Source organism: Vanessa atalanta, chromosome 28, assembly GCF_905147765.1.
Source record: "Vanessa atalanta chromosome 28, ilVanAtal1.2, whole genome shotgun sequence".
Lineage (NCBI taxonomy): Eukaryota > Metazoa > Arthropoda > Insecta > Lepidoptera > Nymphalidae > Vanessa > Vanessa atalanta.
The window spans coordinates 1822643-1835662 of record NC_061898.1 but is presented as its reverse complement, the minus strand read 5'-3'; the positions used below and the strand labels follow the sequence as shown (position 1 = coordinate 1835662).

At 45.3% G+C, this 13020-nt stretch overlaps 2 protein-coding genes across 2 annotated transcripts; both read right to left on the bottom strand.

The window, feature by feature from the left end:
* Positions 1-11142, bottom strand: LOC125074513. Its single transcript, XM_047685843.1, has 2 exons — positions 10705-11142; positions 1-27 (listed from the first exon to the last, which is right to left on the bottom strand). The coding sequence occupies exons 1-2, from the start codon at positions 11140-11142 to the stop codon at positions 1-3; spliced, it is 465 nt and encodes a 154-aa protein (XP_047541799.1).
* Positions 11143-11592: 450 nt separating this feature from the next.
* Positions 11593-13020, bottom strand: LOC125074511 (actin cytoskeleton-regulatory complex protein PAN1-like). The gene has a single exon (XM_047685842.1). It carries the CDS (start codon positions 13018-13020, stop codon positions 11593-11595), a length of 1428 nt encoding a protein of 475 aa, XP_047541798.1.

The following is a 13020-nucleotide window of genomic DNA, read 5'->3' as shown; positions in this document are numbered from 1 at the left end:
TCATCTATATTGGTCCAGCGGTTTAACCTGGAAGAGATAACAGACAGAGTAACTTTTTTATAATATTCGTTTAGATACCACTATTTTCCCCTTTAATCACACCGAATTCCAATTGATCGGTAACTGTGCTGTTTAATTATTTTTTAATATGGTAAACCTTTTTTTCAGTTATCAAAATGTGCGGGAAATTTGAAGCAACGTCAAAATTAGCTGCATTCCTTCTGGTTACGATTAATTTCACAGCTATGGTTTGTAAAAAATATTATGAAATATTTATTTGTTTAATACTCTTAGATATCTCACTTTTGTATCTCACCTCACTCGAGTAATGTTTTTACGGCGATACGCCATTTCGATGCGTGTATTCTTTGTATCAATGGAAAATGGATCATCTGTTGGTAAGTGGTCACCACCGCCTATAGACATTAGCTGTAAGAAATAATATAGTAAAATCTTATATCCTCTCTTGCCCTTACACTGGCTCACTCACTTTCTTTATCTAACAAATCGACGACCAATACCTAAAACGCGAGCAAAGCCGCGGACGACAACTATTCTTATATATGTTAAGCCTTGTAATTCTTAATCTCAGTGTTTAAAGTGGTAACGATCACCTAATATTAGGCGATCCATTCAACAGTCTTTACTTTAATGGTATATGTCGACCTAGCAAATGGGTTACCTGAAGGTATATGGTCACCACTATAGACAATGGCGCTGAAGAAATATTAACCCATTTCACCAACCTTGGGAATTAAGATGTCATGTCCTTGTCTGTAGTCTAGCAAAATATAAAAAAAAAAGAAAAGACAATCGTTTTTTTCAAACAGCCAAAAACACAAAGAATTTCTTAAGGAAATAGTTTTTATAACAAAATATAAAAAAATAAAAGTTAAAATTTCAAATCAATTAATCAATCAAATCAAGTTTATTCAAGTAAAATTCACAACGAAGCGTTTTTGAATCGTCAATATACCACCGTTTCGGAAAGCAGCCTCCGGCGAGAAGAAACGGCAAGAAACTCGCATAGTTGCTCTTTTCAAATAAACAGATTTACGAAGCTGTTTTTATACAATAATTAGTGTCCTGTGATGGAACCCGAGACTAAATCCAGGCTTTTTTTTCTAAAAAGTCAAACAAAACAATACTTTTACAAACGGGCGAACCCGTAATGGTCACTAGTAATCAAAATTACATATGAATCGAATGAGTTTACAACCTCGAGACATATAAACAGCGCCTCAAAAGACCTTGTAGCTAATTATTAAAAAACATTGAGTACAAGGACGTTTATATAAAAGCAGTTTACGCGTACGACTTGACTTCTCGTCTAGTCTCGGAGTTTCTCGTCTAGTGTTAGGCATTAAAAGTAGCCTTTGTTATTACTTAGAGTTCAAGTTTAATTAAAATCGGTTCAGTATTTTGGGCGTTTAAGTGCAACAGAGTTACTTTCGAATTTATAACATTATTATAGTCGATTGTTTTAGGGTGTGGCCTGTATCAGAGTAAATCCATGGAAGGATTGTCAGGCAGAGATTTTAAGAGTTGGCAACGAGTGAAGCCCAATTTAAGATCATTATTTCACAGACGAACGCTATGATACACATACATAACATAAGCAGCCTGTAAATTTCCCACTGCTGGACTAAGGCCTCCTCTCCCTCTGAGGAGAAGGTTTGGAGCATATTCCACCACGCTGCTCCAATGCTGGTTGGTGGAATACACATCTGGCAGAATTTCGTTGAAATTAGACACATGCAGGTTTCCTCGCGATGTTTTCCTTCACCGCCGAGCACGAGATGAATTATAATCACAAATTTAGCCCATGAAAATTTAGTGGTGCTTGGGCCTGCCTGGGCTTGAACTCGAAATCATCAGTTAAGATGCACGCGCTCTAACCACTGGGCAACGCTATGACATTTTCGTAAATATATTTTATGTTTAAATTGTTAATACATCTCGTGTTCGGCTGTAAAAGTACACCAATGTCTAGACTCAGATAAATTCTGAAACACGCTGAAACACGCTGGGGGACACCATCACGTATTAAAGCAGCATGATTGTATAATCTCAACAATTTCTCTTGTCTTCTCTTCTTGAAAAGTCTCTTACCAAGTCTTGTTACATTTACAGAGTGCTGTTAACTGTAATCAATGAATAATTGTGAAATTTCGCATTTAGATCTACAAATGGACACGTTTACTATGTTCCATTAAAACAATTCGCATATTTAACGCAATAAATACGAAATTATATCATTGTTGACCGTTTCCAGCTCAGTAACGGCGACACAGAGAAAATCTTGAATGATACCCGCGTCTTGGTTACGTGTGTTTTTAAATAATGGCAAATTTAATATGTAATAAAAATTGTTTTGAGACTTGTAATTATATTTTTATTATTGTTTCAAACACGCAGTTATCTAGATATTAAAGAAAATATACAAACATAGGATTAATATTACTGAATCAGAGTCTAATGTTCTAAAAAAAAAAAATCTATCTTTAAACTTTCGCGGCAATCAAAGTACTTATATCACCCTCATACACCAAGTCCTGATCGCATTTGACAATCTTTCTTCTTTTCATTATTGTAAAACGTGCACTGATTTCGAATTATACAGCCAAGTTTTTTTTTCAGGTTTTATGCATGGCTGTCTTTGCGATAAGCCTTTGGGTTATTGCATCGCCTGAAAGTCTCGTTCAGACCATACAACTGTTTGGAAATTCTACACTAAATGTAAGTTGTTTTAATTTTTCTGAAAAAAAAGTTGCCGTGTGCTTTTGGAACTGTTTTCATTCTGCAATTTCTTTGCATCGGACGGATGTCCGGTCCGGTCTAATTACATGCTTAATAAATTGGGTACACTTACAGTGGCCTCACAGTATGTTTACAACAATATTATGTATATTCAAAATAATATAGATCTATTCGAATGAAACTGTGACAATAATTATATAGACACGAGGAGGAAAGGTAATCTAATAACACCTAGTTTTCGTCTTCGCTAAATAAATACATCCACCCTGGTGCACGCTATTAAAAAAAAAAAAAACAAAATGTCAAAAAAAAAATTGATAAATAAGGCATGTTTATAATACAAGATTATATTAAAGATAACAAAAGCGTGAACAAGAAGAAAATAATATTTATTGATTTCTAGGCACGATATAAATGAATTTGTTTGTACTTTATTGACATAATATGTAATTAAAATTGTAAAGAGTAACTACTGTTGTTCCTTTCTGGGTTCTCGGTAGAATTTACTTTCCGAACCGAGGTTTCAAAACTGTCTTTATGACCTTGATTGAATAAATATTTTCATTTGATTTCATTACACTCTATTACTATTTCAAGTATTTTTCCAAACTAAGTATAAACATTTTTATTTAAACTCACAAAACAAATAAATAAAGCCTAAAATTGTCATTAATTTCTAAACGAAATAAAAAAATATTGTTTTTATCTGTGCTGGATAATGTTCTTTTTTAAAATCGCTACATTGATTAAAGTATCAAGTGATTCAGGATTAAAACGGCCGTGTCAGTCACGGGATGGTACGATTGTGACCTACTGAACAAGTCCCATAATAAAACGTCACTGAAACATGAGAATCTGTGGCTCCCAAACTTTTCCAATTCAAGAAATACTATTTTTTAGTTGCGTTAACAATAAGTTAAATAAAATGTTTAAAAATAAACTTTATATAATAGAAATGATTATCCATGATATTATTATTTAAATGATATAAATATATACTAATATATGAGACGTTTTATTTGTGATGAACGGCTTGCAAGCCTAAGGTAGATACTACTCATCAGATATTCTACCGCCAAACAATAATACTTAGTATTTTTGTGTTTTGAAGGGTAAGTGAGCTAGTGTTACAGGCACATGACCTCTTAGTTCCCGAGGTTGGTGGCGCATTGGCGATGTAAGTAATGGTTAATATTTCTTACAGCGTCAATGTTTATGGGGTCGGTAAACGCTTTACATTTGCCAGTCCTGTCTTACCTACTACATACATAATTAAAAAAATGGTGGAAATGGGTAATATTTCAAAGAGATAATCGCGAACATACACAATCCCCCTATTTTAAACACTTGATTCCCAGAGATGGGAAAAAGGGGTGATACCTTCGTAAAGACTGCTCTCGTTTTAAAAAAACGTTCATGAAGAGTTTGCTGGATATTAAGTTATTAGTACTTGTAGATATAATTATTTTATTCAACACAAGATTACATCGATGATAAAAAAGCGTGGAGCTAATACTCGTTGACTTCCAGAAAGGATAATTGTGTTTAACTAACTTTACTTTGTATTTCAAATGTTGGAAAGGAGTAACTAATGAATTTCTTGCCGGTTCTTCTCGGTAGAATCTACATTCCGAACCGGACGTAGCTTTAAGTATCATTTAGGTAGGCTCAAAGCAGCACTTTTGAATCGTCGTAAATCGTGTTAAATCAAATTTAAAGCTACCACCCGATATTGATGTAAATTCTACCGAGAACCGGCAAGAAATTATCTTTTCCATCATTTTTATTACAGAGTATAGGTATCAGTAAAGTACATTTTTTTATATATCCTGCTTAGAAATCATACTGAGTCCATGCTTTTTTATCTTTAATATAATTTTGTATTGAGTAATATCTTGATTTATCAACGCGTTTTGACATGAGCTTTAAATGTTTTAATAGGCAAAGTTATAAAAAATAATTGTGGATTCTTACTATAGAAATAAATACCGTCTCCCATAAAAGTTGTCTTAACATTGCGAAGATGGAAATTAAGTGTTATTAATGTACATTTCCTTTTAAAACAGTCGTATCTTACATATAGAGCTGTCACTCCGATAGCTGCATGGCAGGCCATATAAAGGACGGCTTCTTAAGGAGCCTTCCATTGAGGAGGATTAGAACTTTACCACGCACTTCTACAGATTAAAAGAACTACATCCGATACAAGTAAACTCAATTCATTGTCGCACTAATGGATTTCTCTACCAGCACACGTGTTCCCTCCTCTTATAAACTGGGTTCCTTTAAATGAGGCTTGAAGAGGCGACTAGTGCAGTTCATTCTTTCTGACTTTACTGACTCTCGCGTTTGAACTTCCTTACATACCATCAGGTGGAGTGATGTGCCTACCTGATTAATATAAAAAAAGTAAATACTTTCATCACGAAATAAATAAAATATCAATATGAAAAAATAATCCTTAATTTGAACCTGCGTTCTTCGTGAACATCCATATTGTATCCACTAAGCCATGACGGCATGGAAAATACGGAAAACTTAAGCTCTATTGTAGTATGGTGTCGTGTATATCGATGCGTTGACCTCATTTCCTATAAATAATATAATCGGCCGCTATTACACGATCTATAATAGATAAACTACATAGATAGATATACCAGTAGGGGTTATTATGTTATTATGGGTAATCTTCTTTTTACTGTGCTGTATATGAAGTTTTTTATTTATATTTAAAATCAAAATTTATTCAGGTAAGTTTGCGAGCACTTTTGAATCGTCATTTAACAAACTATATTAAGTGAAGCTACCACCGGTTCGGATTGTAGATTCTACCGAAAAGAACCAACGAGAAACTCAGTAGTTACTCTTTTTCAACATCTAAACAGACCAAATACAATACCGGATTCTTGGAACGCGGACACACAATTTTTGATTGATTAAAATGGCGTGTTTTGAGTTGCTGGGCTAAGGCCTCCTCTCCCTTTGAGGAGAAGATTTGGAGCATATTCCACCACGCTGCTGCTGCGGGTTGGTGAAATTCATATCTTGGAAGTTAAGAAATGCAATTTCGATAACGCGAAGATTTTTGTTTTATCGTCTTAATTTTAGAGCCCTGAGTGCAAGTGTAAATCCAGCGCCTAGCAAATGTTCTGATCGCTTCCAAGCATAGATACTGTACATGTACATGTATAATATATGAATGACGCCTAACTAGGCCAATCAACAATGGAAGTATACTTTAAAAAAGTAGGCTACGATTGTTTTTGACCAACTCGGCTCCTTTTTTTTCTTTATTCCTCTGTATATATATAAACACTGATTGGGAAGTCACTGGCTTCTAAGATACGGGGTCTAGTTTAGGGGTTTAGGGGTAGAGGGCCTTTTTGATATATCAATGAGTCATTAAGGTATAAATTTAAAGAGATAAAGATATTGATTGTTGCTTCTCTATATATATTCTGTAATGTTATATATGTACGGAAAAATATTAATGATTTTAGAAAGTGTGATACTCATTGGTACAAGGAACAAACACAAACTTGTTACTCCTGTTACTCGACTGTATAGAGTCAGTAACTCTTTTGTGGGGCAATGTATACGGTTCTACAACAGGATCCCAGAAAGCGTTCAAAATGCCTCTGTTGTCAACTTTAGTAAAAATATTAAGGAAAACTTGTGTGCGAAAGGTATACAATTAGTGAGTTTATGATTGATAGCACACCTTGGGAATGAAACGATCGCCTCCTGGCTATTTCTATTCATGCTATAGTGGTTAGGACGGGTGCATCTTAACCGATGATTTCGGGTTCAAACCCAGGCAGGCACCACTGAATTTTCATGTGCTTAATTTATGTTTATAATTCATCTCGTGCTCGGCGGTGAAGGAAAACATCGTGAGGAAACCTGCATGTGTCTAATTTCAACGAAATTCTGCCACATGTGTATTCCACCAACATGCATTGGAGCAGCGTGGAATATGCTCCATACCTTCTTCTCAGAGAGAGGAGGCCTTAGCCCAGCAGTGGGAAAATTACAGGCTTATGTTTTGTATGTTAAATAATATGTATAATTAGAAATACAAGACCCGCTGAGTTTCTTTCGCCGGTTCTTCTCATGCCAGGGTGTTTCCTTTTCTGAACCGGTGGTAGTGTTTAATTTGACTATCAATAAGAAAGTGTAATGCTTCTATGTTGAATAAAGTAATTTAAGTTGAGTTTGACGTGTAAGATATTGTTACCAACGAATTAATAAAAACATTATTATCGTTCAAAACAAAAGGAGGTTATTAATTAAGGTCGTCTATCTTTTATTGGAAAAAAAAATTTTTTAAAAACAAAACGGAAAATTCTTCAAAGTAATCCAAATCAGTTTATAAATGATGGAGTTCTGAGATAACAAACGTAAAAAATAGTACCGAATCGATAGACGTTTGCTATTTCAACTTTAAGAGGGGGTAATGAGAGGAATAGCTTTGTAAGTATTCTTGACTGGGTGGTATTATTGTGTATATATTTTATAGTAAGTATGGATGGTAAATGGTCATCACGAAAGAAATTTTAACCATTCCTTATATCGCCAATGCCCCAGCAACCTTGGTAACTAAGATGTCCCTTGTGCCTGTAGTTACACCGGCTCACTCACCCTTCAAACCGGAACACAACAATACTGAGTACTGTTGTTTGGCGGTAGTATATCTGATGAGTGGGAGGTACACAGACGGACTTGCACAAAGCCCTACCAACAACAATGTATAATAAATTGAGCGTTGATAGATAAAAAAGAAAAAGATTTTATATTGACTGGTTTCCGCTCGTCTAAAAGGGGGGCTACGTTAAGTTAGGGTTATAAGAAGTACATTATCTACTATGCCATACTAGCGTGATTGAGTAACATCCAAATATAATTTTGTTTTTCTTATAAATGGTAAAGGTATAACACTGTACAGCCTTTTTTTTTTTTTTTTTTTTTTTTTTCTCGCTGGAAAAGCGCTTTACGCGCTTCCCCCACGTGATGGTAAGTGGGGGGGTGTGTGGGACTCCCCGGAGCCCTGGACGCGGAGTGCGCCCAGGTACGCCGGGTTTACCCACTAAAAAACCAGCGGTACCCTCTCCGCCTTTCGGCGAGCGCCACGGGATCGCTTACGCATGCTACCGTGACGCCCTGACGGTCGGCCTCCAACACCTAGAAGGGGTTCTCAGGGTACTGAGACCCTCCTAGTCCCTGCGACGCCTATTGAGGCGGGGGGAGAAGGTGCGCGTAGCGCTTCTTCCTCCTCCCTGGTCGTCTTCGGCGGAGCGGGTCTGCAGCGGCATCCTCTTCCCGCTCCCGCTCTGCGGCTTCCTTCTGCGACATCACGTTTTCGCAGAAGGACCGCATCGCCGACCAGCACGTCTCGCTACTGAGCATTTCGTTGACGATGCTCGGCAGCGAGAGGTCTCCGCCCATAGTCGCCGCCAGGGTGTGCCTCTGGGGCCCCCACGCAGCACACTCACTCAGGGTGTGGTGCGACGTGTCGACTGGCGCACCACACTCGTGGCAGGAGGGTGACACCTCCCGCCGCGCTATTCCGTGCAGGTACTTACCAAAGCACCCGTGCCCGGTAAGTACCTGTGTCATCCTGAAGGTGAGTGTGCCCTTCTTTCTCTCGACCCAGCGACTCAAGTGGGGACGGATCGCCTCCACTGTCGCCAGGCCCGCCGTGGGTGACCCCAGATCCTCCTGCCATCGGACGATCAGGGCTTTCTGGGCTAGAGCCCTGATCCGCCCGACCTCCGCCGACCCTGGACAGTCGCCGCGGTTCCTCGATTCGACCCGGAACCGGTACACCTCCGCGAGCACCTCCGCCTGGAGCTCCCAGGGAGGATCGCCCGCGAGAAGTGTCGCCGCAGTCCATGACACCGTACGGTACCCTCTGATGCCTCTCACCGCTATGACCCTCTGCGGCTTCCGCAGCAGGGCCCGATTGTGAGCGGTGAGGGCGTCAACCCAGATCGGAGCACCGTACAGCGCCATCGACCTCACTACGCCGGAATAAAGACGCCGGCATAGCGATCCCGGTCCTCCCACATTCGGAAGGAGGCGGCCGAGAGCGGCGGCGGCGTTGATGAGCCTCGGGCCGAGATGGACAAAATGCTGCCCGAAGCTCCATCGACCGTCCAGGATGAGGCCCAGATACTTCATCTGGGCCTGCACCTTGATCACCGTCCCCCGGACGGTGATACTCGCCCCTCGTGGGGGTCCTTTCCGTGGACTGTGGAATAGAAGGGCCTCCGTTTTATTTATGGAGACCCTCAAGCCCAGCATTCCCATACGGTCCACGGTGAGAGCCGTTCCGACCTCGGCGAGGCGAGCTGCCTCCCGAAAGTCCCGCCCAGTCGCCGTGACGAGGGTGTCATCAGCGTAACACAACACCCCCATCCCGGGAAGGACGGGAGCTCGCAGGAGCCAGTCGAAACCGACATTCCACAAAATTGGGCCGAGAACCGACCCCTGTGGAACGCCGCAACCTACCCGACGCCGGACCAACCGCCCATTGACCCCCGCCCAGAGGACCTCCCTGTCCTGGAGGTACGCCTCCAGTAGCCTCCTGAGATAGGTCGGCACCCCATGGTATCGGAGTGCCTCCCGTATCGTCTCGAAAGGGAGACTGTTGAAGGCGTTCGCCACGTCGAGTGACACCGCCAGGATGACTTGTCCCCGGGCTACCGCTTCCGTCGTCCGAGTCTTCAGGGCGTTCAGAGCGTCGACCGTCGACCGGCCCGCCCTGAACCCGTACTGAGCCTCTGAGAGACCCGGACCGACCTCCTCGAGGTGCTGAACGAGACGGGCTGCGAGGATCTTCTCGAAAAGTTTTCCCGTCTCGTTCAGCAACACAATTGGCCTGTACGCCGAAGGCGAATCCATCGGCCGACCTTCCTTCGGCAACAGGACCAATTTCCCTTCTTTCCAAGGCTTCGGAAACTGCCCGCTGCACAGGCACTCGTCGAACAGCTCCCGAAGCCTTGCACCCAGGAATTCCAGGGCGTCGCACAGAACACGCCCTGGAACCCCGTCCGGACCCGGCGCCGTGTTCCTGGCCCTCAAGCGGCCGAGGGCCATCTCCATCTCCCGCTCCGTGGTCAGTGGTGGAGCCACTGCGTCTTCGATCACGGAGCGGGCCATCTGTGGAGGGACATGCTCGCCTGGATGGGGGAAGAGTTCCCCGACCAGGCGTAGGAGGAGTTCCGGCGGCATCGTCTCAGTGACGGGGGCGCCTTGGTTGCGGAACTTCCCGCGCACACCGCGATACGGGCGCCCCCACGGGTCTCGATTGAGACCCGCCAGAAGCTCCTCCCTGGCCTTCTCCTTGGCCTTGCTTATCGCCAGCTGCAGATCTTTTTTCAGCTGGCGATAAGCATCCAGCATCTGTCTCTCCAGATCCGTGTCGAGGCCGTTGCGCCTTCGACAGCGGACGTAGGCCCTCCGCGCCCGGCAGCAAGTCGCCCGAAGGTCGGCGATTTCGGGTGACCACCAATAGACGTGCCGACGCGTAACCCTGCGCCGGGTCCGAGGCATGGCCGCATCGCAGACTTCCTTGAGCGAACTGCGCATGCGGCCCGCCAGCTCCTCTGCGTTAGCGCCCTCCGTCCTCCCTGCGGAACCCCACCGCTGCACGATCGCGGCCTCCTTGACCAGTTCTCGATCGACCTGGCCGAGAGACCACCTCGGCAGCTTGGTCGGCACCCTCTGGGGTTCCGCCGGCCTGCGAGAGGTGGAGATCTCAAATCGGATGTAGCGGTGATCCGATAGAGTCTCCACCTCCTCCTCCACTCTCCAATCGACCACTCTGCGTGCTACGACAGGGGTGGCGAACGAAACGTCCACCACGGAACCCCCCTGTTGGCGCACGCAGGTGTGAACCTGCCCCTTGTTGAGAAGGGACAGGTCGGAGAGCAGTGCCCACACCTGGACGGCCCTTCCTCGCGGATTTGTGGCAGGGTTGCCCCAGGCACGCGACTTTGCGTTTAGGTCACCAAGAACCACTGTCGGTTTAGGCGACTGCCTGGCCACCGCAGATCTGACGAAGCCGAGATAGATCTCGAACTCAGCCAGGCTGCGGTTCGGGGAGAAGTACGTTCCAACGACCACGTACTCCCCCCACCCCACCACTACGTAACCCGAGCCCCTTTCAACGAGTGAGATAGAGGGACCCGTTCCGCTTTTCGCGAGGACCGCCACGGTACCATCCGAGTCCCCTACCCAATGAGGTAGGGGCGGGACATAATAGGGCTCGCAGGCCACCGCCAGATCGATCCCCCACTCCGCCATGGACTGCAGTAGTAGGTCCTGAGCCCCGGCGCAATGGTTGATATTAGCCTGAAGGAAGCTGAATTGTGCGCTCATGTTGACATTGCAGCTTCCTCCTCTGCTGGGCGCTGTCCGACGTTGGTGGTGGACTGGGTGCCTAAGGCCACCTTACCTTTCGTGTTTGGGGGATTACATTCCTTTGACCCCATCATGTGTCCGGAAGGCTTGCCAGCGTCTGTGCACACCGCACAGCACAGCTTCCCGGTGCATTCAGCCGATTTGTGACCATCAGCGCCGCACCGGAAGCAAAGGCTCCCTCGATCCGCACTAAATGGGCATAGCATCCTGGTATGGCCAAGGCCCATGCATTTGTAGCAACGCAGAGGGCGCTGCTCCAGCACGTAAACCCTGGCCGAGCTCCACCCAACCAAGAGCCGACCGGCGTCAGATAGTTTCTTCGCCGCAACTATTGGGCATGTCACGCGGACCATACCCATGTAACTGTGCGCACGTGCAATTTCTCCACACCTTATCACTTCAGTCAGTTCAGTTACCCTCGCGAGCGACTGCCGCGATGATCTTATCTTTGGTGACGGAGTCGTCTAGCCCCGTCAACTTTATGTCCACTTTCCGTATGGGATGGACGACGTTGGCCACCCCATCCAACACTGTGCGGAGTTTGTCGGCTAGTTTTTCTACTTGGCTCGACTGTGCTCTCGGCAGCTCCAGCACTCTGGCCCCCGTCGCCGAGCGTCGGACTTTCAACCCGCCATTGATCCCGAGTTCCTGCAATTTTGTGCCTTGCTCAGCGCGTTCCAAGACCTGGGCATATGTGACACCTTTCTGCTCCGCTTCCGGCTGCAGCGTAACCACCACTGCAGCTGTACGAGGAGCAGTCAGCTTTGGCTTAACCGCTTGAGGTGCCTTAAACACCGTGGTCTTTGTTCCAGCTGGACCAACTGGAGGGGAAGCCTGTTTCCCCTTCTTTCCTTTTTTAACCACAGTGGACCAGGACATCTCCTGGGCCATCTGTGGCGGAATCATCTCCGGCGCGATCGGGGCGCTTGAAGGGCCAGCGATGGGTGCCGGTGGAGCAGCTGGTGGCACCCGCATAGGTGCGGACTTCGGCGGTGGAGCCGAATGAACTGCCTGCGTGTGGGTCACAGCAATTTGCTGCGCTGATTCCCGCCTCTTATCTGCAGCTAATGGAGGGCGCTGTATTTTTGCAGGAGGGAGGCGCTCCTCTAATTCGGCAAATCGGGCGTTGAGCATTACGCCTATCGATGACATAATGGAGGCCTTTAAATTATCCACCGTGAGAGCATCTTGTGCGGAGCTGGTGGACGCCTCATTTACCACAGCGACCTTGGTCCGCATCTCCGCGAACTCGCGGCGGTGAGCCTTCACCTCAGCCTTAAGGCTGTCCACCTCTTTGCGCAGGCGTCCATTATCAGCGCGGAGCTTTCGAGTTTCCTCGGCTTCTGTCCGAGACGCTAAGGCATCTACAATGGCCTGTAGTGCAGCCGCCGACTCCCGCAGTTTTTTGCCAAATCCTCCTTTTAGGTTGGAGGACTTTTGTGCCACCTCTAAAATGAGGGCTGCGCTTCGGCCCGCCTGTGCACGAAGTTCCTCCGCGCCCATTTTCGTAGGATCCTCGGCGTGGACATCCGAGGAGGAAGATTCCTCGGAGTCCAAAACAGTCTGAGGAGGTTCCTTTCGAAACGCTCGACTACGAAGCGATCGTTCGAAGGCCTCCTCTCTAGCCTCATTGGTCTTAGCCTTCAGCTCAGCCTTAGCCCGAGCGAGGCCACTGCCACGACCTTTGGCAGTTTTGCCGCGAATAGCAGGCTTGCTTTTCGCAGCCATTCTCGTCTCCGTCTCCGTGTCAGAATCGGAGTTAAAAATAGTGAGGCCCCCATATGGCCGTTTTCGGCGAACTAGGGCGTCGGACGATAACTCCGTGTCGACTTCCAT

What these genes read in the sequence shown, in the direction of transcription:
- LOC125074513 (XM_047685843.1), bottom strand. Translation starts at nt 11,142, where the DNA reads ATGAGCGCACAATTCAGCTTCCTTCAGGCTAATATCAACCATTGCGCC. An exon ending in CGCGAGGAAGGGCCGTCCAG is followed by an intron (nt 28 to 10,704) that starts GTGTGGGCACTG and finishes TATCTCTTCCAG; the next exon opens with GTTAAACCGCTGGACCAATA.
- LOC125074511 (XM_047685842.1), bottom strand. Translation starts at nt 13,020, where the DNA reads ATGGAAGTCGACACGGAGTTATCGTCCGACGCCCTAGTTCGCCGAAAA.